The sequence below is a fragment of the Lepidochelys kempii genome, chromosome 26, assembly GCF_965140265.1.
Source record: "Lepidochelys kempii isolate rLepKem1 chromosome 26, rLepKem1.hap2, whole genome shotgun sequence".
Classification (NCBI taxonomy): domain Eukaryota; kingdom Metazoa; phylum Chordata; order Testudines; family Cheloniidae; genus Lepidochelys; species Lepidochelys kempii.
This window is the reverse complement of record NC_133281.1, coordinates 1,901,346-1,924,590: the sequence shown is the minus strand read 5'-3', so window position 1 is coordinate 1,924,590 and position 23,245 is coordinate 1,901,346. Positions and strand designations below refer to the sequence as shown.

General features: G+C 52.1%; 1 protein-coding gene across 10 annotated transcripts in view; it reads right to left on the bottom strand.

The window, feature by feature from the left end:
* Positions 1-224: 224 nt before the first annotated feature.
* Positions 225-23,245, bottom strand: part of FGFR1 (fibroblast growth factor receptor 1) — an 86,183-nt gene continuing 63,162 nt past the window's right edge. For 4 of the 10 annotated variants that reach the window (XM_073325275.1, XM_073325277.1, XM_073325283.1 and 1 more), the window contains 4 exons: positions 22,003-22,140; positions 20,208-20,313; positions 13,171-13,347; positions 225-441 (listed from right to left, as the gene is read on the bottom strand). In XM_073325275.1, the coding sequence (XP_073181376.1) occupies positions 298-441; positions 13,171-13,347; positions 20,208-20,313; positions 22,003-22,140 (565 nt within the window). In that variant the 3' untranslated portion in view covers positions 225-297. Of the gene's footprint in view, positions 442-12,470; positions 12,601-13,170; positions 13,348-15,971; positions 18,540-20,207; positions 20,314-22,002; positions 22,141-23,245 lie in introns of those variants that run through there. The other 6 variants (XM_073325279.1, XM_073325281.1, XM_073325284.1 and 3 more) reach the window with 4 other exon arrangements.

Here is a 23,245-nt window from a genome sequence, read left to right as displayed (position 1 = left end):
TTACTAAGGACAAGGGAGAAGATAAGCTGTAAAACTCACTCAAGTGCAGCAGGAGTGACGACAAAAGAACTGGTGAGAGACAACAAGCAGAGAGGGAAGAAAGTAACGATATTTGTTCTACACAAACAGCATGTGAACAAAGTACGATACGTAGAGGGACTGGTTCTGTAAAGAACCTTCCCAATCGCAGAGTGTGTGACACAACAGAATGGAAGACGCAGGCATCAGTATACAGTTCATTATGAATATTAAGTCACAAACATTCATATTCTTTGGATTTGTGGTACAACCCTCTATCTACCCCCTACACTTGAGCCCCATTAACTCACGAGTAGTGTGATTGTTTGCCAATAAAATAAAACCTGGGTGATGAGTCCTGAGTCCTCGGGATCCCTGGAACAAGGCGATTTGTTGTCTCCAGCCTGTCTGAGCCTGAGGAAACTGCAACCAAGAAAAAAAACCACCTAAGTCCTTTTGTGCTACCAGCCCATGGTTTCACAGCAATACTCACCACCCAGCCCAGGGAGTGGTAGCTTGTTGTTCTGCAGGGACAGACCAGAGAGAGGGGACAGAAAAAGAACACTCGAATCATTGAATCATCGAATATCAGGGTTGGAAGAGACCTCAGGAGGTCATCTAGTCCAACCCCCTGCTCAAAGCAGGACCAATCCCCAACTAAATCATCAAAACCATTGTCCCTAGAGCACTGGCCAATGTATTCCCATGAAGGGTTTAGCCACCCCCATGGTGACTCATTTGCCTTACTATAGAGACCCCAGCCAAGACCAGGGCCCATTGCGCTAGCCGCTGTATTCATTCCTTATATCCATACTGAAAATCAAGATCAAGCGAGCTTTTACCCTTCTGCTCCACAGACCACGGGAGGTTTCTGTCCTCCCTGAGCTTGCCTCAGGACACCTGCATTACGGTTTGACAGGTGTACTGCCCTAGTCCAATGCCCACCAGACACTGTCCCCAGAGAAGGTCATGCCCACTTGGAGCCAGAAGCAAGAGCCCCTCGGGGCTCGCCCTCCTGCCTCACCGGGTAAGTGAGAACATACATGGAGAGAACTGCCCTAACCCGAAGAGTCTAAGGAGACCAGGGTGGGAGGGGACCAAGTACTGTGAGGGGAAATGACTTGCCCTAGGTCAGACAGCAGATGAGTGGCAAACTGGGAATCGAATCGTCCCCCAGTTCCAAGGCCAGTGCCCTATGTCCGAGACCATCCTGGGCTCCCCTCCAGTCTGCATTAATAGCACCTGACTAATGGGGGCTCCTTCTTCCTGCCTCTCCATTCATCTGCCCTGGTGCACGAGTTTCCTTGCCACACAGCAGACCGAAAAACCAGAGGCAGCGTTAACACGTGAGGCCAGGAGGGCTGGCAAGTCCAAGTAATGCCCCTCGCAAAGCTGCCAGGCTGGGGGAGAGGCAGCTTTGCCTCTCGCTGCAGGGGGCCGCAGCCCCAGATGATGCAGTCTGCTAGGGTCGCCTACTTCAGTGCAAGCTAGGAGCACATGGCCCACGGTGACTGTCCCCTCCTTGGGTCTTGTCCAGCTCACGCCTCTTTGCACCTGGCCCTTGGACACAGCTGCCATCACTCATGAGCCCGAGCACAGCCTGGGCCTGCCCCCAGCCCCTGCTAACAAACTCCAGTGTTAAGCCACAGGCTCTTCTGCCTCTGCCAGGCAGCGCTTCTGGAGCCTCAAGGCTCTAGGAGCCCCGGTGCTCCCTGTGGCCAGCTGGGGAAATCCTGCCTTGCCAGGAGGATCCCAGGGAGTGGCTGTGAGTTCCTGCAGCACGACCCTCCCTTCCTGCCATAGAGCGAGAGTTGGGAGGCTCTGTGCGTGCGTCTAGGCCCCACTTGGCAGCCGAGACCCACAGCCGGCAGAGTCAAATAGAGCACCCCCCCCCATGCGCCCTCCCCACACAGGCTCTGGCATTATGCTGTTCTTGGGAGCTGGGGAGCAGCTAAACCAGGGGCACAATGGGAGGGGGCACCCCTATGGATTTGCAAGAGATAATGTGGGGGGGGGGAACCTGACAAGAGAGGCAGCGGCAGGTGTGGGAGACAGCCTCACCTAACGGTCAGAGCACAGGCCCGCGAGTCAGGGGCTCAGTCAGCCCCGGACCTTCTGTGTAACCCGGTGGAGTGATGCCTTAGCCTCCATCTGCCCGCGTCCCCCACCTGCGACGTGGGGAAATGACACTGCTGCACGTCTGGAAAGTGCCCCGAGATCCTCTGGTGACAGGGGGCTGGGAAGTGTCAGGAGTACTGCAATTCTCTCCCCAGCTGATGTAAACCAGCGTCTCTCAATTGACTCAGCTGGCACAGGCCACTGTTCAAAGGTACGTGGCACCACCCTAGGCCAGGGCACACGGCATCCACAATCACCCTCATTTATCATGTGACCAGCTAATGACTGGCTAATTAAAATGCTTTAAGAGCACAGCTTTGTGGGAGCAGAGCACCCAGTGGGCATTAGAAACACCAACCCTAATTGGATTGTGATCAGTTATTCAAGTATCTTTAAGACATTGTTAGCGGAGCTCCTGGGGCAGCTTTTGTATCGAGCGCACTGCAGAAGAACCTGGGGTTCCTGGGCGTGGAGCAGCAATTGCACATGGTATGCAGAGTGTCTGCCACTAGTTAGAACTGTGGCCGGAGCTTAAATGCACGCTGGGGCTCCTAAGCGCACCCCTGCCAACCAGCTGCTCCTCAACGCTCTTAGCTTCTGAGGTGGTGCAAAGCATTTCCTAAAGCTTTCAGTCCTTGGCATTTTCTGTTGATTCTCTCCCACGGCAGTGCCAGGAGCCTTGGGCTGTGATTGGTCCACAGCTGCAATTCAGACTGAGGTCCTAAGGCGTGTGGTACAGGGGCACTTCCCCAAGGGGCAGGACGGTTTGTTAAAATAGCATTGCTGAGGACTGGCTAGTGCCAGAGTTTGGGGTCTTGGGCAACATCACACAGGGGCCCCTGCCTGGGACAATAAACTCCACCCGTTGCAAGCTCTGCATCCATTGCAAAGCCTCTGATAACTTGGGGGCTTGAGCAGGAGGCTAGGGCCTGCAGACCAGGCAAGTACCATCCCACCCTGCTTGCTGGCCTGGGTGACGTGCACTGGGTGTCTCACTCCACTTCCTAATGGACGGTCACTTTTGGGACGTGGACTCCCATTGCCAGGTGGTTGGCAGCCTGAGCACAGAGGCTAAGGACTGCATGGACCACGGAGACTGAAGTCCCCTCTCCCATCCCAGAGAGCAAAGTCCGCACTTGGACTCAGACCCCCGTGTGTGCAGCATGGGCCTGCTTGACATCATTTAGTTTTCCAGGGCTCGATTAGCTTTTGTGTGATATGTTCTCACCTGTGCAAGCTTCATGCCAGCGGGTGTGATGGGGCAGCCCAACTGCGGAGTACCCAGGGGAGGGTCAGGCTCCGTTCTGATCTGCGTGGGAAGCAGCTGGGCTTTGGCAGGAGCTGGAATTACCTGCAGCTGTCATGTTTCATAGCTGATGTTTTGTCTGGATGAAATTGAGCTGACAGTTTGCATTTGATGGAGTCCGGCGCTTGAGCTGTCAATCTGAGTGATGTACAGCGGGAGAGCCTGCTGAAGAACACTCAGAGCCCCTGCGCTGCCAAGCTCCTGCTTCAAAAGGGCTTGATTGTTCTTTGCATGTGGTGGAGAATCAGGGAGCCCACAGCCTGGTCCCCCAGGCCAGGGTTCTTGCAGCAGCTGGGCTGGATCCACCGGCACTGCTGTCACATACGCAGCACCACGGCTCCAAAAAGTCACGTTGCCCTTCGCTGTGCACGTGCTGAGACAAAGACCAGCATGCACAGGGACGCGTACATCCAGGGGCACACGTGCATTGCACCCACACACACAGACATTGACACGCTAACGTGCATTGTACACAGACACACCCAGTGCACTCTTTGCCCATGTTATAACCTGTAGCAAAGCCCGTTGCAGAAGGCGAAGTGCACGATGAAGGGGCTTTCACCTCTAAGCAGGAATCTAAGATCTCCCCTTTCATTATGCACCAGCCTGTGGTCAGTTTCACCTTGGAGGCGTGTGGGCCCAGGGCAGGCAGCTCTCAGCTCCTGTGGCTGACTGCCATCCATTAGCACTGGGCTGGAGCCACAGCCTCACTCCTGCCCAGCTTCCTGCATTATCTGTATCAGCAGCCCTCTGGCTCTCCAGTGGCAAAATGATTTCCTCTGAGGAAGTAATTTATGGCTGGAACGCTGCCCTGGCTCAGCCTCTGTGATCCCGCTCCGGACCTGAGTGCAGGGGCCCTGGAGCATTTTCCACGGCGTCACCAGGGCGGCTGCGAGGCAGAGGTGATGACCCAAGGCTGGGGGTTGTCATGGGGGCTCTGCAGGCAGAGGAGAGAGCCTGCAGAGCCTCGCACATGGTTCACTGACTTAGAAAAACACACACACGAGTTGTGGTCACAACTCCCCTGCTGGCCACGCGGCAGCTCATCCCTTAGAACCCCCAGAGAATTCTTAGGCCCTTTAGTGTGGTGCAGCAGATGAGTATCTGCACACATGGGGCATTTACTGACCATTACCACTTAGCACGCAGCAGCGCCCCGATGGGAGAGCTGTCCTGGCCCAAGCTGCGTCTGAGGTGTCCCCTCAGACATGGGATGCGCCTTCCCATCCCACACTTACTGCAATCCCTGGACACTGGAGGCAGATTCTCCTAGTCAAACATGGCTGCCAGTTTACTTGGTTTCACCCCCTTCAGCCTGGTGTGTGGGAAGCAACCCCACACTGACCTTGTATTAACATGCCGGGCCTCTGCAGCATGCAGGAGATTCCCCTGACCTGCAGTTGCTGTGTATGGCTACAGGGATGGGCAGGGGACACAGGGAGGTTGGCACATCCCCTCACAGACTGAGCAAAGTGTTTGGCCATGTAGAAGCAAACACAGGCTGTTTTGAAGGGGTCCTCCATGCTGGAATAAGCCATGGACAAGCGCAGCAGTCTTTGATTGTCAGGCGGTGGCTTGTTTGTAGCCATGCCCGCAGGGCTCAGTCAGCTGGGGAGAAAGGCACATGTGAGCGCAATGTCATTTCCCTCAGGCTGGATCAATGCAGGGTGTCACAAACACCGGCTGGAAGGGGCTGAAAGACACAAAGAACACTCTGTGCCCAGCCCAGCAGGACCAGGCCCATCCCGCACTGCCAGTGGCGGGCGCCTTGGGGGCACATGGAATGCCAGACCCGTGCACTTGTCCCTGTGTGTGCTCGGGTGCGGAGGGACTGGGAGGCTGTGTTTGGTGGCTACCCCTGCCCCTCTCATTAGTACCGGGGCTGTCCCCTCTTGGTTACTAAGCCAAGCAGCAGCTTTTATGAGAACCGCATGCGCAGACCTGGCCTAAATCGGGAGTGCCAGTACAGGGACTTTGGGAGGTTACAATTATCAAACAATTTCTGCTGAATTACATGCTCCCACATCAGCAGGTCATTCCCCCTACCTCCCTGCTCTGCTACTTGAACAGCTGCTAGGAGCAAGCTCTATATTTGTTTGGGTTACTGCAAACCCGAGAGTAAACTAAACAAACTGGACTGCAACGGAGATGGATTGCCTTCTGGGCCCAGCTTTCTCCCTCTGATCTACTTAGGCTGCCCTAGCTCAGATGGCTGGGATGGGAAGCTTAAGTGACTTATCTGGCTTTAACAGCATCACACAATCGGCAGAGCAACAAGACTTCAGCTTTCTAGTGGGCCGAGGGGGCGCACAGGGATGGAAAGGCCCAAGGAATGAATAGCCCGGGCTTTGCTCCTGTCTCGCCAGTTAAATTGTTCTTCTAGAATTAGATTCTGGATCCTGAGTGTCAAGGTAAAATTACAAGCAAAGTTTCCTAACATAATTGGCAGCGAGACAATGTGCAATTCAGAGCTGACTAAACCAGCAAGACCCTGGGCCAGGGCCAAGAGATTGTCTGGGCCCAGTGCGGACAGAGGGCTTTAAAAGGAGAGAGAGAAAATCTGTGAGATTGAAAGAAAGAAACCAGAACGTACAGTCCTGGGCAGAGTAACCCCTCTCCCCCCAGTGAAAAGCACGTCCTGCCATCCGCTCGGATAATCCACCCAGACAGCTACCCCAATTCACTGGGATCTTTTGCTGCAGTCATTTTTCAAGGCAATTACGTATGACCAGTCAGACTCCTAAACTCAATTGCAATGAAAAAGGCAGGTCAGCCACACTGGCTTCCAGTTAACAATGCTGAGGGGAGAGGGATGGGCTGCAGCTACCTCACCTAAAACTCAGGAAGAGGCAGGGGTTAAATATCCCAGTACCAAAGTGAGGGCATTGTCAGCCATGGGGTGGAGACCTGCCACCAGCCCGTCCATGGGCATTCATTGTAAGTTCTCGCCCTGCTAAGAGATGCCGGAGCATGCACCCCAGGCAGCTGGCTCACTGGGGTTCTGCACCCCCGTGCCAGAGACATTTAAAACTAGACAGGACAAAGCCCTGGGGAACAAACTGTAGGGACTGTCCTGGTCTGGGGCCATGGCTTAGCTGGGGCACAATTGGGTCCTTCCAGCTGAGTTCCAGTTACTGCTGACTCCATCCTCTGTCCCAGAGCCCAGCACGTCAGCAGGGAGAGCCCATTGCTCAGAACGGAGGCTGCCACTGAGTGGAAGGGGGCACTGAGGCCTGCCGGGAGGTTTTGGAAGGGCTGTCTGCAGCCATTAAGTGGTGCATTCCTGACCTGTAGCGTCTGAGGCTCTGAACACGGCCGGCGGTGCCAGGGAGATGACTCACTGAGCGTGGCAGGGCTCTGAGCTCTGACCAATGGTCACCTCCAAAGGGCCCCAGGAGGTAAGTCCTGCTGGCAAGAAAGTGTAACACACAAAAGGTTAATTCCACACCTCCCTCCTTGCCCATCGCCTGGCACTGGGAAGGGGATGGTCAAGGGGCTCTCCTAATTCTCTGCTCTTCCAGGCCAATCCAGAGCTAAGTGACCCAGCCAGAGACTGCCTGGGTCCAGTGTGACTGCAATATTTGCCACACACCATCGCAGTGCAGGGCTCATGGCCACTGTGGGCCCAAAGGCAGAGCTGTCACGGAGGGGCTCAGAGGGGCAAGGTGAAGGCCAAGAGAAGCCATCCTGTGGAGAAGGTACTGTGTGTGCTCGAGGATGGTGTCCAGGGTGCCGAGAGCTCCCAGGCCCCGGGCTTGGAGAAAAACAGAGGCCATGGAGGTAAGGTTGCTGCATACAAAACCAGGCTCCATTCCGCACAGCCTGGGCCTACACTGACACACGTTTAAAGTCTGTGTAAACACAAGCGGCGCTGGGACACTGGCTCCCTGAGAAGACTCTGGTCCCACGTTCAACTGCAGGAGGCTCAGTGTTTCCCCTAGGCGAGTTACACCGTTCTCTGGAGCAGGGAGCTGCACTCCTGAGGGGCCTCATCCCCTCACTCCAACAGGGACTCCGTGGTGCTGCCGGAGCTGCTGGGATCTAGAACAGGGACCCTTTGCCACAGAGGGGCAGGATGGCCTGGAGGGTCAGGCCGAGCTGCCCGAGATCTGGGCTCAGCTCTCTGGGTGACCTTGGACAAGTCACCTCGGCCTCAGCTCCCAGGCCCTAGCCCGCCAGGGAAGTAGGCAGGTGGGAGGGCTCAGCTAGGATAAAAGCTTGTCACTGAATAAACCAGCCCAAATGTGGGGCGCAGGGAGGGCTCCTGCTGCTCCCGTCCCCTGGCTCAGGTCGCTGCGGCTCGCTCACGCCTCGTCCCTTCCCCTGCACCATGTCACGAACACCGAGTGCTGAGGCTGCTCTCTCTCAGCGCGGGGGAGCCGCCATGTCCCAGCGTGCTCGGGTCCACGCCAGCAAAGCACAAGGAAATTCGCACGCAGCTCCCCTGCCCGTGTCCAGCCCCGCTGAGCCCAGGGAACCGGCTGTTTGCCGTGAGCTGTGGGCAAAGCAGGCGGGACGCAGGCTGGGCCCAGCTTCCCACTCAGGAAGCGTCTTACCAGTGGCACCCGGAGGCAGGGTCAGGGATGGGGCGACGGGATGTGGAAGTGCTGCCCATTGATCTTCAGTGACTGGCCGATCAGCTGGGGGCAGGGCTGCCTCCCCCTCCTCCACTTTCGGAAGGGAAAATGGAGCTGAAGCCCGGCCGCTGCTGTGCTAGATGAACCGGGGCAGGCAGGCAGCAGCAGAAGCCCTGCAAGCAGGGCGCAGGCAGCAAGGAACCGTGCTGGGAGTGGGCTGCAGCCCTCCCAAGGACGGTGGGCTGGGGGGAAGAGCAGAGAACTGGGACTCAGGGCGCTCATATTCCATGTCCGGCTCTGGCCCCGATTCCACCCCGGCTCTAGGGCCGGTCACTTGAACAGCCTGTGCTTCAGCTTTGCCCTCGCTGCCGTGGCTGGAAGAGTTCGTACACGCCCCGTAGGGGTGTCACCAGGCTGCATGGCCTTAAAGTGAGTGGAAACCCCGGGGTGAAGGGCCCTGCCCAAGGGCAAAGCCTTTCTAATGGAACAGCTCATCGGCCCCTCCGTGATAACAGCAGGGCAGGTAAAAGCGAGCCACAGGTGGGCTCTCCTGCCCCTGGAGAATTATCTGCAGGGGAGACCCCATTTCCACTGTTAGCCTCCGGAGACCTGGGACTTCATGACAACAGGCACAAGGCACCTGAGTTCTGCTTCCTCACACCCCACCTGTGCCGCGGTCTACAAGCAACTAGCCAGCGAGCAATGGGTTGGTCAAGGGGCAGCTAGGGAAAGTGGATATTGCAAACGTAGAACGCATGTAAAAATTGCACTGAGTTGGTTGCATCCATGTCCCCCCACTCTTCACACATCTCTTCTTATTCACAACGCAGCGCGGACAAGGGATTTTTAACAGTGAGGGTAATGAGCCACTGCGACAATCTACCAACAGAGTGCAGTAGATTCTCCATCATTTGTAGTCTTTCAATCGAGAGTGGATGTCTTTCAACAAATCCCTCTCTAGCTCAACCACCATATATGGGCTAGATGCAGAAATCACAGGGTCAAGTTCTCTGGCCTGCGCGCAGAAGGAGGTCATACTAGTTGTCATGTTCTCCCTCTGGCCTTAAAATCTCTATTCTCAGGGTACATTTGCTTTTGGAGCTGGAGGGTGAATTCCAGCTGGAGGAGACATACCTGCACTAGATCTGCCCGAGCAGTTTCCACACTATGCATCCGATGAAGTGAGCTGTAGCTCACGAAAGCTCATGCTCAAATAAATTGGTTAGTCTCTAAGGTGCCACAAGTCCTCCTTTTCTTTTTGCGAATACAGACTAACACGGCTGTTACTCTGAAAGATAGAATGTAGCCATGGCAGCGTGAATAGCCGGAGCGGCGAGCCAGCCAGTATGTGCCAAGCGTCCTGGACGGGATAGTGTCCAGGTGGCTAGCCCAGGTCGCAGAGCTGCAGCACATGCTGCTTTCAGCACACGCTCCGACAAAGCTAGCCTGGGTGTGTCTCCTGCCGCTCCAGCACGGGCTCCAGCTCCAAGTGTAGACGAACCCTGAGAAGCCACAGCCTTAAAAACCAAACCTCAGGTACCAAGGGCCTGCCAGACAAAAGGAGAGATCAGCGCCACTCTCCCTTTCCATGTGTGTTTGTTAAAGCTGAGTTAATAGTGAAAACACTGTTTTCCAGCCTGGAGAAATAGCCAGCCCTCTCAGATTGATGGGGCAGGGATCAAAGAACCTATTCAGTGCCTGCAAATCAGGTGGTTATTCCCCCTGCTGAGCTTTTAGCCTAAGCAAGTGGCACGGCTGAAGTCAGTCCTCTATTAACATATTTAATTGCCCTCTTGGTAACCTCTGATGAATGATCTGGTGATGGTGATAGCAGCAGGTTCTGATGATGTAAACATGACTTACATCTCCAAATCGCCCTGCCAAGCGGCTCCGATGGAGAACAATGATTTATGCACATCCCCGCTCTGCCGTTCCCGTCCCCCTGCAGCTCTAAGAGCTGTACAGTGTAATCTAGCACTGTGAGCCAGATATAAATCACTTGATTAAAAGCTTTAACTAATTTAAGGTGGGCGGGGGAAGGGGGGGATGGAGCTGATCAATTTAATTTACACAAGGAAATAGCAACAAACAGATGCTTTGAAAAGGGCTAGCGAATCACAAAGGAAACAGAACGGGTTGGAAAAGGGGGCAAGAGAGACAGCCTGGAGCCACCGGCAGGCCAGGAAAAGTTCAATGAGAGCTGCTCACGTGCCCATTGGGTCGGGCACCTGATAAAGGGGCTAACACACCTCCTGCACCAGAACTGAAGACCCAAGCTGACAAGCAGAAGATGAAACCCTCCGCACGGAGCAGTACCGGAGTCAGAGCACCAGCAGGATTCCTTTTCAACACACAGGTCCCTAGGTTTGCTTAGCTGGCAGCACACACCTGCACTGCAGGAGCACACTGCCGTTCGATGACGCACAGCCTACCACTCGGGCAGCGTTTCTCAGTCTAGAGCCATGGCTGGACTCCACGTTTGAAGGCAGGCAGCCAACTCAGCCAGTTCAGCCAGTCTCTTCCAGGGGCCTGACATGTGACAGTCTGGCCAACACACCAGGGATTGAACCAGGGCCCTCCAGCACTAAATGCATGAGGTGCTACCACGGGAGCAAAAGAGCCACGTCTCTATAACTGTGTCCTGTAACAAACAACTTCTATGGTCTGTGATCAGCTGGGCCAGAGGGACTGTGACATGCTCACCAGGGGGGAATGAATACAACTGCCAAAACCTCCTTTTGCAGCTCCACACTGGGCATGTGCTGCTGAAGGGACAGGATTAGCCATGAAACGGGCTCTTTTCTCCATCCACAGCAGGATGCCGTGGGTTTGGCTTTCGTGGGTCATTCATTTGAAGGAGAGGGTCTTGAAATCTCCAAGGCAGCCGGTTGGGCCAGGACAGCGGAGCCTCCTTCAGTTCCTATTTGCTGGGGGTTCCTTAGGAATCAGAGCTGAATTCCACAGCCCCGGCCAGCCATTTTAAACATTAAACTGAGTCACATCACAATTTGAGACAAATGTTGCTAAATAAAGACGCTTTGCGCCCTCCTCCATCCCTGTATCCTGCTCGGTGAGATGGAGACACCTTGCTATTTGTACAGCACCAATGGTTTGCTCAGTGATTTATGGACAAGTATCTGAGTGATGGTCACCCTCAAAGGAGCTTATGGTGAAGACCAAGTGGGGAAGCGTAGGGAGCCCAACCTCTGCCGAGCCCAGTTCCAACCACCCAGAACGCCAGGACTGCAGTCTCTGTCAGGCTGACACCTTTCACCAGCTCTCAGCCCATGCCCACACTGGGGACATCAGGGCAGCACAGCAGCACCCCTTGCCCCAAAAAGCATCGCCCTTCTGAGCCAAGCTGTCTTATTCTTTCCATCCACCCCAGCAGCTCCTTGTCCTGGGCTCTGTGTGCAAGCACCTTATCGCATTTCAACCTTTCAAAGCTGAAGCCAGGGGAGGGTGGAGCTCAGCTTTTCAGCTGCAGAAAGCATTCTGAATTTTCCAGCTCAGCAGGATCACCAGCCTGGTCCCAGCTGATGCAGCGAGTGACTCATGACTCAGCAATGCTGCCCTGAACCTGACGACACCAGTTCCATAAGTGGCCAGATGTGAATGGCAGGCACTCAGGCCCTGCAGGGCCCAGTGCTTTGGAAGCCCAGGCCCCATTTTAAGACCATTTTCTAGGTTTTTATCACCTCAAGACTCTCAACAGCTGAAATGCATTTCTCAGGCTTTGAACAATTTCTCAAGGCAGTGGGGTCAACTTTAAATCCAAACAGGCTGTGGTAACGCTGAGCGAATCAGGGCTGGCACCATATTCATCCTTGCAGGAGAAGGCAAAGCAAGAGGCAGGGAAATCTCAAGAATAGAATCGAAGCAGATGGAATTTAAGTGAGCATCACAGGAGAGGTTTGGGCCCCCTCGAGCTGGAATCTAGGCTGGATTTGGGGTGTCTGCCAGCAACTTTGCAGCCTGTGTACAAAAACTAGCCCTAATTCTTCCCTGCAGTCCCAGTGGCTTCAGGAGAGCTGGCTATGAGAGCAGGGTGGCAGGGAGCCCTGAACTCAATCCCCATTCAAATGATAGCCTCAGCATGGAGGAAGGCCATTGCGGATTTCCACAGCTTACCCAGGTACCGCCAAACTTGCAAACGTGCCCTCTGCTCCCGGAGAAGTCAGCAGAGTGACGGTGTCTTTCTATCCCCCAGCCACGGAGGTTGTGTCACACTTACCACAATCTGCAGCCCCAGCAGACAAGCCAGTGAACACACAGCAGCAATGCGGTAACCATTTCCCAGGGCTGACCTAGCCAAACGTTTTTCTAACCAGCTGGGGGAGAAAGAGCTTACCCCTGCCTGGGACAAAATTGCAGAGGGTGAGGACTATCAAGGGGATCCAGGACTGCAGGATTCTCTGGAGTAACTCCACATGCTTACCCTCAAAGGGCAAGTTACTGGGTCCCTCGTTCATCACATGGCGTGTGGTGCCCCGGTAGTGCCAGCCTGGTGCCAGCCTCCATCCTTCCCAGTCTGCCTGGCAAAGCCAGAAAATGCTCCTCTGCTCCTGGCAGAAAACTTGTCTAGAGAGGAATATTCAGGAAAAGTGAGGTTTGTCTCCAGCTGCCAGGACACAGCAGCCTCTCCAAGCAGGATGCCTGGCAGAGGAGAGCTCCCTTTGGGACATGCTACAGATTCATTCAATCAGTCCCTCTCTGTGCTATGCACAGATGACATGGACACTTCCTGGGGAGCTACCAGGGGAACCCAAATATACTAACTGCATTGCCTAGGAGTTAACTCTTCTCTGCTGTCATCCCTTCACTCCAGAATCTCTTTCCCTACCATGCTGCCCTTTCCTTTTTGTCCTCTGGTCACCTTCTCCTATCTTTGCCTCTACCGCTGACCTTCACTTGACTCATTTGGCTTCTCTTCCAACTTGGCGCATCAGCTTCGATGTCAACTCGCTCACAGGGGCAGTCCCACCAGGAGGGAGGTTTGGAGGTGGGAGACAATGGGGTCATTGGGGCAGGCGTAAAGGGGAAAGAGCTAGAGGTGGAGAGCAGGTGAGATCCTTCAACCCAGCCAGGATTTACCCAGAACAATACAAAAGACTCATTGCTCCTGAATGTGACTGCCAAGCCATGGTTTACCTTGTGGACCTGAACACTCAGAGCCATTAATGGAGTTTGTCCTCCCAACACGCGACTCCTTATTCCTAGGCGAGGAAGAATGGTCCAGTGGCCAGGCCGATTTCCTGGTCTCGAGGAACCCAGAGCAGGAAGGTCACAGCAGATCACGCATCTTCTCTGTGCAAAAGTCAGGAACGCCTTGAAGAGGAAGGTGGAGATTGGCAAATACATTCCGGCATTCATGCAGCTATGCTTGGGCAGGAACATGACAGAGCAGAGATTGAGGGGGTTTCGTCCAACATCACTGTGTGTTTATTTTCTGTTTCCAATGTTCACACAATACTAAAACCACGCAGGTAGAAGGGAACTGATTTGAGCGACCAGCTAACGCTGCTCGGAGCCCAACCTGTGGCTCAGTCCGGGGAGAGGAGCACAGAGCTCAGTAAGTCAGAGGCTTGTGCCTGAGGTTCCGGCAGGGACGCAGTTAAAATTCCACGCTCAATTGGTCACATTTTAGTATTTAAACTCAAGCCCAGCTGTCCTGAGGATGAAGTTATTTCATAAGAGGAAGGCAGCACACATGGTTGTTGCCAAAACATCTGGTTACAGCCCATAGCTAATTCCTCCATTTGCTGCAGCAAGTCTAGCATCAAACTCTCTGATGGAGGAAAAACAAAAGGAAATAAAATTCATCCTTTGTGCAGAGCTCGAAGGCCCTGGGATGAAAAGCTTGGGAGGAGTGCAAACATGGACAAAGCCTCCCACTGCTCCTGTGGAGAGACACTGTGTTAGCCTTGTTTTACAACGGGTAAACTGAGGCAGAGAGAATAAAGTGTCCTGACAGACCCAGAAATGGAACCCAGGAGTTCTGACCCATGTTCTGTTTGGTGTAAGTTTGTCAATTGACAGAGATTTTGTTTTGCAATGGTGGGGTGGGAGAGGGGCTTTAAAGCTAGAAAATGTGCGTGAACAACGCAGGTCCCCACACGACCTGGTCAGATCTGGTCTCAATGGCAGGGGTGAGGCTCACCAGAACAGCAGGGGGACTCTGCCTCCTTTCTGGTGCACCAGAAGAGCACTGATTTAATCTCCTTGTAAAATGGGGCTATAACCATGTCTCACACTGTGTGAGAGCCCGGGGCAGATGACAGGAGAAGACAGAGCTTTTTTCTGCAGTACCACAGAACTCCAACCCAAGGGGAACTCTCTAGACACAGGTAGGCAATGTTTTTCCATCAAAATATTTTTTGGATTAAATGTGTTTTTCTGACTAAGATAAATAACGGCCACCGTGTTGAGGTTTTCCAATGAATGAAGCAGTGAAAAAAAATTCTGGGGAAATTTTGAAAAACCAATTTTTTAACAAGAAGTTTCCCCACAAAAAAAACCTGGTAATTTTTGACCCCACACTAGAATTTTCCCTCCTAAAACTGGCACATAACATGTAAGTATAAAATCACAAGACTGTTCCCAATGGCCTGGGGAACGATCTAGGGTGAAATCATCCTAAGCCAATGCCTACCAGTCACTTGCACGCAGGCTAGGAGAACCAGGGTCACCTGTCTCTGCCCTGGATTTCTCCAGTTGGTTCAAAGTTAGGTTAACTTTCCACCCTTGCCCCAAGGGAAAATTTCCTTCTGCAGAGTTGGGCAATGATCCCACAGCATAGGCTCAGCCAGTCAGGGACACAGAAAAGAAACCATGCTGAAACTCAAAACACACCACAAAGAGCAAAGCTAGAGGATTCACAATGTTCCAGCAAGGGGAAAAGTTAGCAAGAAGTTTGTGCAGATAGTCCATGAACAAACCAAGACGGGCTTTTGGCACAAGCTTTTGGCACGAGGTCCTAAATTGAACTCAGCCCCAGGCTGGGCTTGAGTATCTTTGTGGCTTACCTCATAGCAGTTCGCACCATGTCTCCTGCTGCCTAGGCGTAACCCAGCTATCTCCTGACAAAGGTTTTCTGTGCAGCACTCAGAGTCACCAGGCAGATGCTGATAGTTCTCAAGCAGCCGCCATCCAGTGCTTTTCAAACTGTAGTCGAGCTGCACTCCAATGGCAGAGCAAGGGGCCACTGCCAAGCCGGCAGCTGCTAGGCCAAGCGGAGCCCTAAGCCGAGCAGAAGTGCTGTAGAAATCCGTTGGTATCTCTTATGCTTCAGTAGTGCCCACAGGCCCAATCAGGCTCATGGCTCTGCTGGGTGCTGTACAGACAGACGAGGATACATTCCTTGCCCCCAATACTAATTTTAACCCGCTTACCACACATTCCTTTAAGACTGAATGCTGTTTTCGGTTGGCTCAGGTCAGAGCTGCCTCCCTGTTGATCCCCAGCCAACTCCAAAGCAGGAGGCGACAGCTACCAAGTCCTTGGCTGAGCTGTTATGACACCCAGCAGGCCAGCAGCAGAACGCAGGTGTCCTGTGGCCTAGCCACAAAACCTTCCCCCAGAGGTCCATTAGGACCTTCCAGAACCCTGAAGTCTTTGCTCCATGCTCTCCTAGCTGTCTGAGAATTAGGAAATGCTGGGAAGGCCCCATATCAGGCTGAAGTGCTCAGAGCAGCCATACAGATTCCCTCCCAATTTACTTTATCCCAAAGCCAGGTAAAGGAGATGGCCGTATATACTCAAGAGTACTTGAAATCCAAAGGAGCAGCCCTTTCACCTTCTGCAACTTGTGCAATGCCAACAGTAGCTGTGCCTGTACCCGTCCCCTCCTCCTGCCCCACCTCCCGGTTCACAAGGAATTAGAGGGTGCACAAGCCTCCCAGAGAGACGCCTCCCACCAGAGTTGGTATAAACTGCAAGGCTGTATCAAAAACTCTTGGTTAAAGTCTTTAATAATTACAAGAATTCCAGATTCATTACAGAAGAGCTTAGAACAATAATATTTCTCCATACAAAGGCAAAATAAACTTTTCAAGTAACAGCATCCTGGCTCTGGAGTTTGAAATGCCTGTGGGTGGAAGGGAAGGGCTCCTGCTCCTGGGCGTCTGCCACAGCACAAAGGCACCTTTCCCCCGGAGGAACTGCTCCAGGGGGCGAGAGGGTGGGGAATCTGGACTCGGCCTTCAATGGCCGCAGCTAAGAGGGAGAGTTTGCTGAACACAGGTAACGTGGAGTTCAGTGAAGTGCAGGTCTAGCACAAGGAAAAGCCAGTTAAGGATGTGGCCTTGTGTAAAAAAAAAAAACCCAACAAAAATGCACTGTTCCCTTCCACAGCCCAAGCTAAGCAGCCCAGGTTTATCTCCATGCTAACCACAGCCGGGGCTTCTAATACAAGGCAGGGTTGAGGTTTCTAAGAACTGAAAGTGTCACTGGAAAAAGAGCATTCAAAGACACACAAAACCACTGGCCAAACAGTCCTTGCTGAGCCACCACAAGGAACTTCCCCTGAAACAAGAACAAGGACACCTCTTATTCCACTTTGGAAGGGAGCTTCCCTTGGCCTTCCACTGGGAAGAAAGAATCTACAGAGCTCCTCCCTGCAGACCTCCTCATCCGCACCGTGCAGATGTACCAGGTGCGTTTAAGGCACTCAAGGAGTTCGTTCGAGGAAGGAGAGCACCTCGCCAGGTGGAGGAGAGACAGGGGCTCACCGGCCCCTGCACTCCACACTCTAGACCAGAGTGCATGGCAGGAGCAATGGGGAGCTGATTCAGAGACAGGGATGGGAAGACTGAAGCAGGCTTGGAGCGCGGCTGGAATGTACATTGCGAAGCAGGATCGGAGGTGGCTAAACACCATGGATGCTGATTCAGTATTCCCTGCTCTCTCCAGATGCCCATGCAAGGCACACAGCAGGGAACCAACTCAGATATGACAAAGGGTTATTCACGCTTCCTACAAACGCCTATGGCTATTGCTGGGAAAGGCGCTTTGCCCCTCCCCACACGGGCAGAGTCCCAGCTCTGTCACTGGCAGTGTCCTAAGCCCTCTGTTTAAAATACAGATCACAGTGGCTCTCCAGCACGTCACTATCACACACTCACACACCAATATGGTGATCCGAGTGCTTCACAAGCTGTGCCCGAGTCCAGAAGGGCCCCTCAGATCCAGAACCCAGCACCAGATGCCAACAGAGGGATTTACATGGGGGTCGAGGTGTGAGAAGGGAGAAAAGGCCATTTATACAATGACAACATATTCCCGAAAGGCAGCAAACATTGTCATTAGTACGGTTTAATACAACCCCATATAAAACTGAAGCAGCAGCGATTTTTATTGAGGGACCTAAACTGAAATAGGATTTAGAACATAATTTAAAAAAATAAAAACAGCAAAAGTAGCAAAATATATGAACTTTTTTTTTTATAGCAACTGATCTCTACCAGCCACTAGTAACTTACTACCAAACTGGTATATCTCTGGTAACAACCCTTTTTAAAAAGACATGTAAATATATATTCATATTTATACATATTTGTAGCTATGTACACAAGATTTCTTTTTGTTTGTTTTTAGCACTGGTATATTTGGCTGCTTCCTCCACTATCAGTGCTGAGCCGGGGTATATGCTGCGTCTGTACCATGTGTTTGGTCAGTAAAGCAAATTAGTATTGGAATTAATAAGCCATTGGCCAGTCTTCAAACCATCTCACATTGCAATAACCATCCAGCTAGGGTTCCCGCACCATCCAAGACGGAGATGCTTCCGACGCATTAAGATTTCCCAGCCTGCACTTCTTCACCGCTGGTGGAGTTGCACTCAGTGCTGGCATTAGCTTATTGAGCTGTCGAAGTTTGGATCGCGTGGGTTTGCAAGTATAAAAGAACACAAGGATAGCCCAGGTTTCCATGTCCTCCTCCTTGGGACTGTCAGTCTGTCAATCCCTTGCAAAGAAAGGAACGCACATTATTGGCTGGTTCCAGGAGAGGGAGCCTGCAGCTGGTTCTCTATCTGGGCACTGGCCAAAGAGTGGGGTTCAGTTTTAGTCCACTGCAACTATTCAAGCACAGGTTTCATGGAAAGGAAATAAAAAACAAACCTTTCAGATGCAGACAGTTCACAGCTAAGGTGGCTGGTGAAGCTGGCATGAGACATCGGTGAATTTGGTTATGGGAGATGTGTCTTTGAAATCCTTTACGCAATAGCTAAAAGTGATGGATAGCTGCACAGACAGCTTCCTGGCAGCAGCCTGGATAGCAGAGACGCATGCAAACACACACGCACACACACAGAGTTGTCAGTCTGTTGCATGGAAGTCCCAGCCTCAGCGTCGTTTAAGTCCACCGTTGGCGTGCTGATGCGGGTACTTGGGAAGACAAGGTTCGTCTGGAAGAGGATCGTGGGAAAAAACTGAGTCCTCCCCCGAGGAACAGGTGGAGCTGCGGGTGTCTGGGAAACTGGGAGAATACTGATCCAGCGGCATGGAAAGATCCAGGTATTCCTGGAGGGGACAAAATCCCAGGGACACAGCTCAGACCGAGAATCCAGAACCCAGGTTAGAAGAGGCCATGCAGTGAGCACACTACACTAAAGAAACAAGCAGAGCCGAGCCAGGAACCTCAGTTTCCCCACATGCGAGGGAACCTTTGCCCTGGTGGGCAGGGGAGGCATGTACATGGAACTCCCAATGATAACCACAGGCACCAGCGACCACACCGCATGGAGCCAACAACTCCAGCTCACTCACTTCTGGACTGAGGATGCCAAGTTGGGGTAAATGATGCAGAGACTCTGAATTTGAAAGTCTCCCCATAAAGAGGTTCTATGGGAGAGTTTGATTCTGGAACAGGCATAGAATCATAGGACTGGAAGGGACCTCGAGAGGTCATCTAGTCCAGTCCCCTGCACTCATGGCAGGACTAAGTATTATCTAGACCATTCCTGACAGGTGTTTGTCCAACCTGCTCTTAAAAATCCCCAATGATGGAGATTCCACAAACTTCCCAGCAATTTATTCCAGTGCTTAACCACCCTGACAGTTAAGAAGTTTTTCCTAATGTCCAACTTAAACCTCCCTTGCTGCAATTTAAGCCCATTGCTTCTTGTCCTATCCTCAGAGGTTAAGAAGAACACTTTTTCTCCCTCCTCCTTGTAAAAACCTTTTATGTACTTGAAAACTGTTATAATGTCTCTCTCAGTCTTCTCTTCTCCAGACTAAACAAACCCAGTTTTTTCAATCTTCCCTCACAGGTCATGTTTTCTAGACTTTAAATCATTTTTGTTGCTCTTCTCTGGACTTTCTCCAATTTGTCCACATCTTTCCTGAAATGTGGCGCCCAAAACTGGACACAATACTCCAGCTGAGGCCTAAGCAGCAGGAAGTAGAGCAGAAAAATTACTTCTCATGTCTTGCTTACAACACTCCTGCTAATATATCCCAGAATGATGGTTGCTTTTTTTGCAACAGTGTTACACTGTTGACGCATATTTAGCTTGTGGTCCATTATGACCCCCAGATCCCTTTCTGCAGTACTCCTTCCTAGGCAGTCATGTCCCATGTGTATGTGTGCAACTGATTGTTCCTGCCTAAGTGGAGTACTTTGCATTTGTCCTTATTGAATTTCATCCTATTTACTTCAGACCATTTCTCCAGTTTGTCCAGATCATTTTGAATTATAATCCTATCCTCCAAAGCACATGTAACCCCTCCCAGCTTGGTATCATCCGCAAACTTTAGAAGTGTACTCTCTATACCATTATCTAAATCATTGATGAAAATATTAAACAGAACCAGACCCAGAATTGATCCGTGCGGGACCCCACTCGATATGCCCATCCAGCATGACTGCGAAACACTGATAACTACTCTCTGGGAACGGTTTTCCAAACAATTTTGCACCCACCTTATAGTAGCTCCATCTAGGTTGCATTTCTCTAGTTTGTTTTTGGGAAGGTCATGCAAGACAGTATCAAAAGCCTTACTAAAGTCAAGATATGCCACATCTACCACTTCCCCGCTATCCACAAGGCTTGTTACCCTGTCAAAGAAAGCTATCAGGTTGGTTTGACACGATTGTTTTTGACAAATCCATGCTGACCGTTACTTACCACCTTATTATCTTCTAGAGGCTTGCAAATTGATTGCTTAATTATTTGCTTCATGTCTTACCTGGTTGGAGGTCATGGCCACAATCCTATCCAAGTCTTCTACCAGCTGCTTAAAGGTGGGTCTCTGGGATGGGACTGCGTGCCAGCAATCTCGCATCATCATGTATCTGGAAACAGAGGAGTAAGAGGAGGCTGAACAAGCCTCCTGGAGACAATTCCGAGCTTGCTAGTCTGTCTGCTAGAGCCCAGGGTACAGCAGCTGGGCCAGCAGCAGCCCCAAACTTGAGTGAAACGGAGCAGGGTGCAACCAGCCCACCACAAAGCTGCAACCCTCAGGGCTTCCGGCTCCTCACACAGATCAAAATGGAGAGCTGCTGTCTCCTCTGTGGGGGTGCGTCAGGGACTCTGTGGGCCACCCAGGCTGCAGTGAGCCAGCGGGCCGCACCTTGGGCCAGGACAGAATCAGAGAAGATGTTATTTCTCAGGATTAGCGTTAATCCTTTTCATTAAAAGAAGATGACACCCCAACCCACCCCAGGCTGGGCACCCTGGGAAGGACGTTATCACTTGTTCTAAGAGGAAGATATAACTAAAGGCTAAGTTAGTCCCTGCTCTGGGGTCAAGCTGGGATTCTCGCTTGCTGAGGAATAACAAAGGAAGATGTTGATTACTGCAAACAGATTCAGCTGAGATTTCTGCAGGGCTGGGAACTGCTGGGAAAATAACCCGGAACATCTGCCATTGCCCAAAACGTGCCCTTGACACTCAGCTCTCGGCGGTGCGGCTTGCACAGCTGAGGAAGCTGACTTTAAATATGGTCTCTGCCAATCTCCGCCATAAAACACTTGGCTGTTTTGCTGAGCTCTGGCTTTGCTGCAGCCCCAGGATCCTTGGGCTGGAGGAAGGGACATAAAACAAATGGGTGGGAGTCCAGCAAGGAGCAGTATAGAAAGGACACAGGTTAGGAAGAGGAGCTGGAACAAGCCAGGCAGGGGCAGGGACGAAGATAGAGCTCTGTCCCCAGATCCGCCAACAAGCATCACACAGAGGATGAAAAGAGCCCAAGTGGCAGCAGGAGAAATGTAGGTTTTACAGGAGGAAGAAAAGCAGTGATCTGTGAACAGGCTAGGAATGGCACAGGCTGCCAGGAGAGGGGAAGGAATGGCCTTCACTGGAGACACTCAAAGTTGAGACGAGGAGTCAGGGAGGGGACTTCCATCATCAGTATGTTCCTGGAGGCTAATCTTCTAACTCTGAGTTCTAGAAAAGATTCCCCTCCTCTCCTCCTTGTTTTCCCAAGGCTGTTTATTTTAAGGACATGTCTAGCTAACGAACCACCAGCTGATGTGACTAGCAATGAGGATGCTGGGCCGAAAGCTGCTTCCACACTGGGGCAGCCAGAGGAACAAAGTTAATCTAAATCAAACGCCTGCAGCAGCCTAGAGCCTCTCCTTCCTCAGAACCACACAGCTCAGAGTTCTGGTGTGAATCAAGAACCCAAGGCTTGCCAGTGGGCTCTAACGGCTTGTCTACACATGGGGAGTTAGTCCTAATTAACTCCGTGTGTAGATGCCCTTATTCCGAATTAGCTTAATCCACTGAGGCACTCTAATTCCTGAATAAGGGTGTCCACACATGGAGTTAATCTGGGAACAGTTAATTTGCTTTAAATTCACACCCTACTTTATTCTGGATTAACTGTCATGTGCTGACAAGCCCAGATCAATTTCCCGTGACACTCATCTGTCAGCGAGGGTTCTGGCACAAAGCTGGGGGAGGAGACAGGTAACATCAGTCAGGACTCTGCACCTCCTTCCCCACCCCGGCTTTGCTCCCTGGCAGAGAGCTGCACTTACAGCTCATTGGTGCAGTTGCTGGGCTTGTCCATTCTGTGGCCTTCTTTCAACAACTTGAAGAGCTCCTCAACGGGCACCCCAGGGTATGGCGAGCCGCCCAGCGTGAAGATCTCCCACAGCAGCACGCCAAAGGACCACCTGCTCCAAACACAAAAACACGGTATCAAACAGGCGCAGCTCCCACCACAGCACTGCCCTGCAACCCATCCCTCTGCCCGACACACAGCTCCTCCGGGCAGCGGCAGACATGGAGAGGGGAGAATGCCCGTGCCACTACTGTGCATCATTAGCTCGCAAGAACACCACCACTGCTACCCACTGAGAACACAACACACGGGGTCCATCCGTCGCAGTGGAAGTAAGTCACAGTCCTAGTGCACTACACCTTGCCCCTTGTTAGGACACCAAGGCCAAGGTTTGCATAAGTGATTAGTGATTTTGGGTGTCCAACTTGACATATCTTAAAAGGGGCCTGCTCTTGAGAAAACGCTGAGCGCCCATGTTGTGAAAATCGGCAAGATGTCTCAGGTCATCCAAAATCACTGGGCACTTGTGAAAAACCTTAGCCCAGCTGCCAAATTCAGCTTCTAGTTCCACTAGTACAAGTGGGCTGGCTTCGATGGCCTCACAGCCGTGCAGCTGAGAACAGAATGTAGCCTCCAAGCATTCATCATCAGAAGGCATCGGACAGGAGAGAGTTTAAAAGCTTCCGATGATTTAAAAGATCTTTGCAGGAAAGTGAAGAGCTCAGATTGGCAGCTCTAATTCAGAGGCATTTGGAAGACAAACAAGCCCTGCTGCCAGATCATTTAGACTCAAAATATTGTGTCTGCTTATGACAATTATTGTTTCATTAGATTAAGATGACTCCCATCTGGTGCTTTTCACCTTTGGGAAAATACCCAACACAAAGGAGGCTTATGGAGAGGCTGCTTGAATGCCACCTGGCAGGCCGATGGCTAAATAGGAAGGGGAGACATGCAAACAGAGTCCCAACACAATGCGATACAGCTGATGGGCTGGGAGAGCAGTGTGGATGGGTCAGCAATATGGAGCTTCATTCAGAGTCCAGCTGCACATCTGTGTTTGCAGTGGAGAACGCTCAGCACGTTGGAGAGAGGCGGGTGTTATCCATGAAAGAGGGGAGAGGAAAAACAGTTCCCCGGAACAGTGATTTTGGGACAGCCCCTCCCAAGACCCAGCTGGCCCTAACCTAGTCTATCCTTTGAATTGTGCCTAGGCA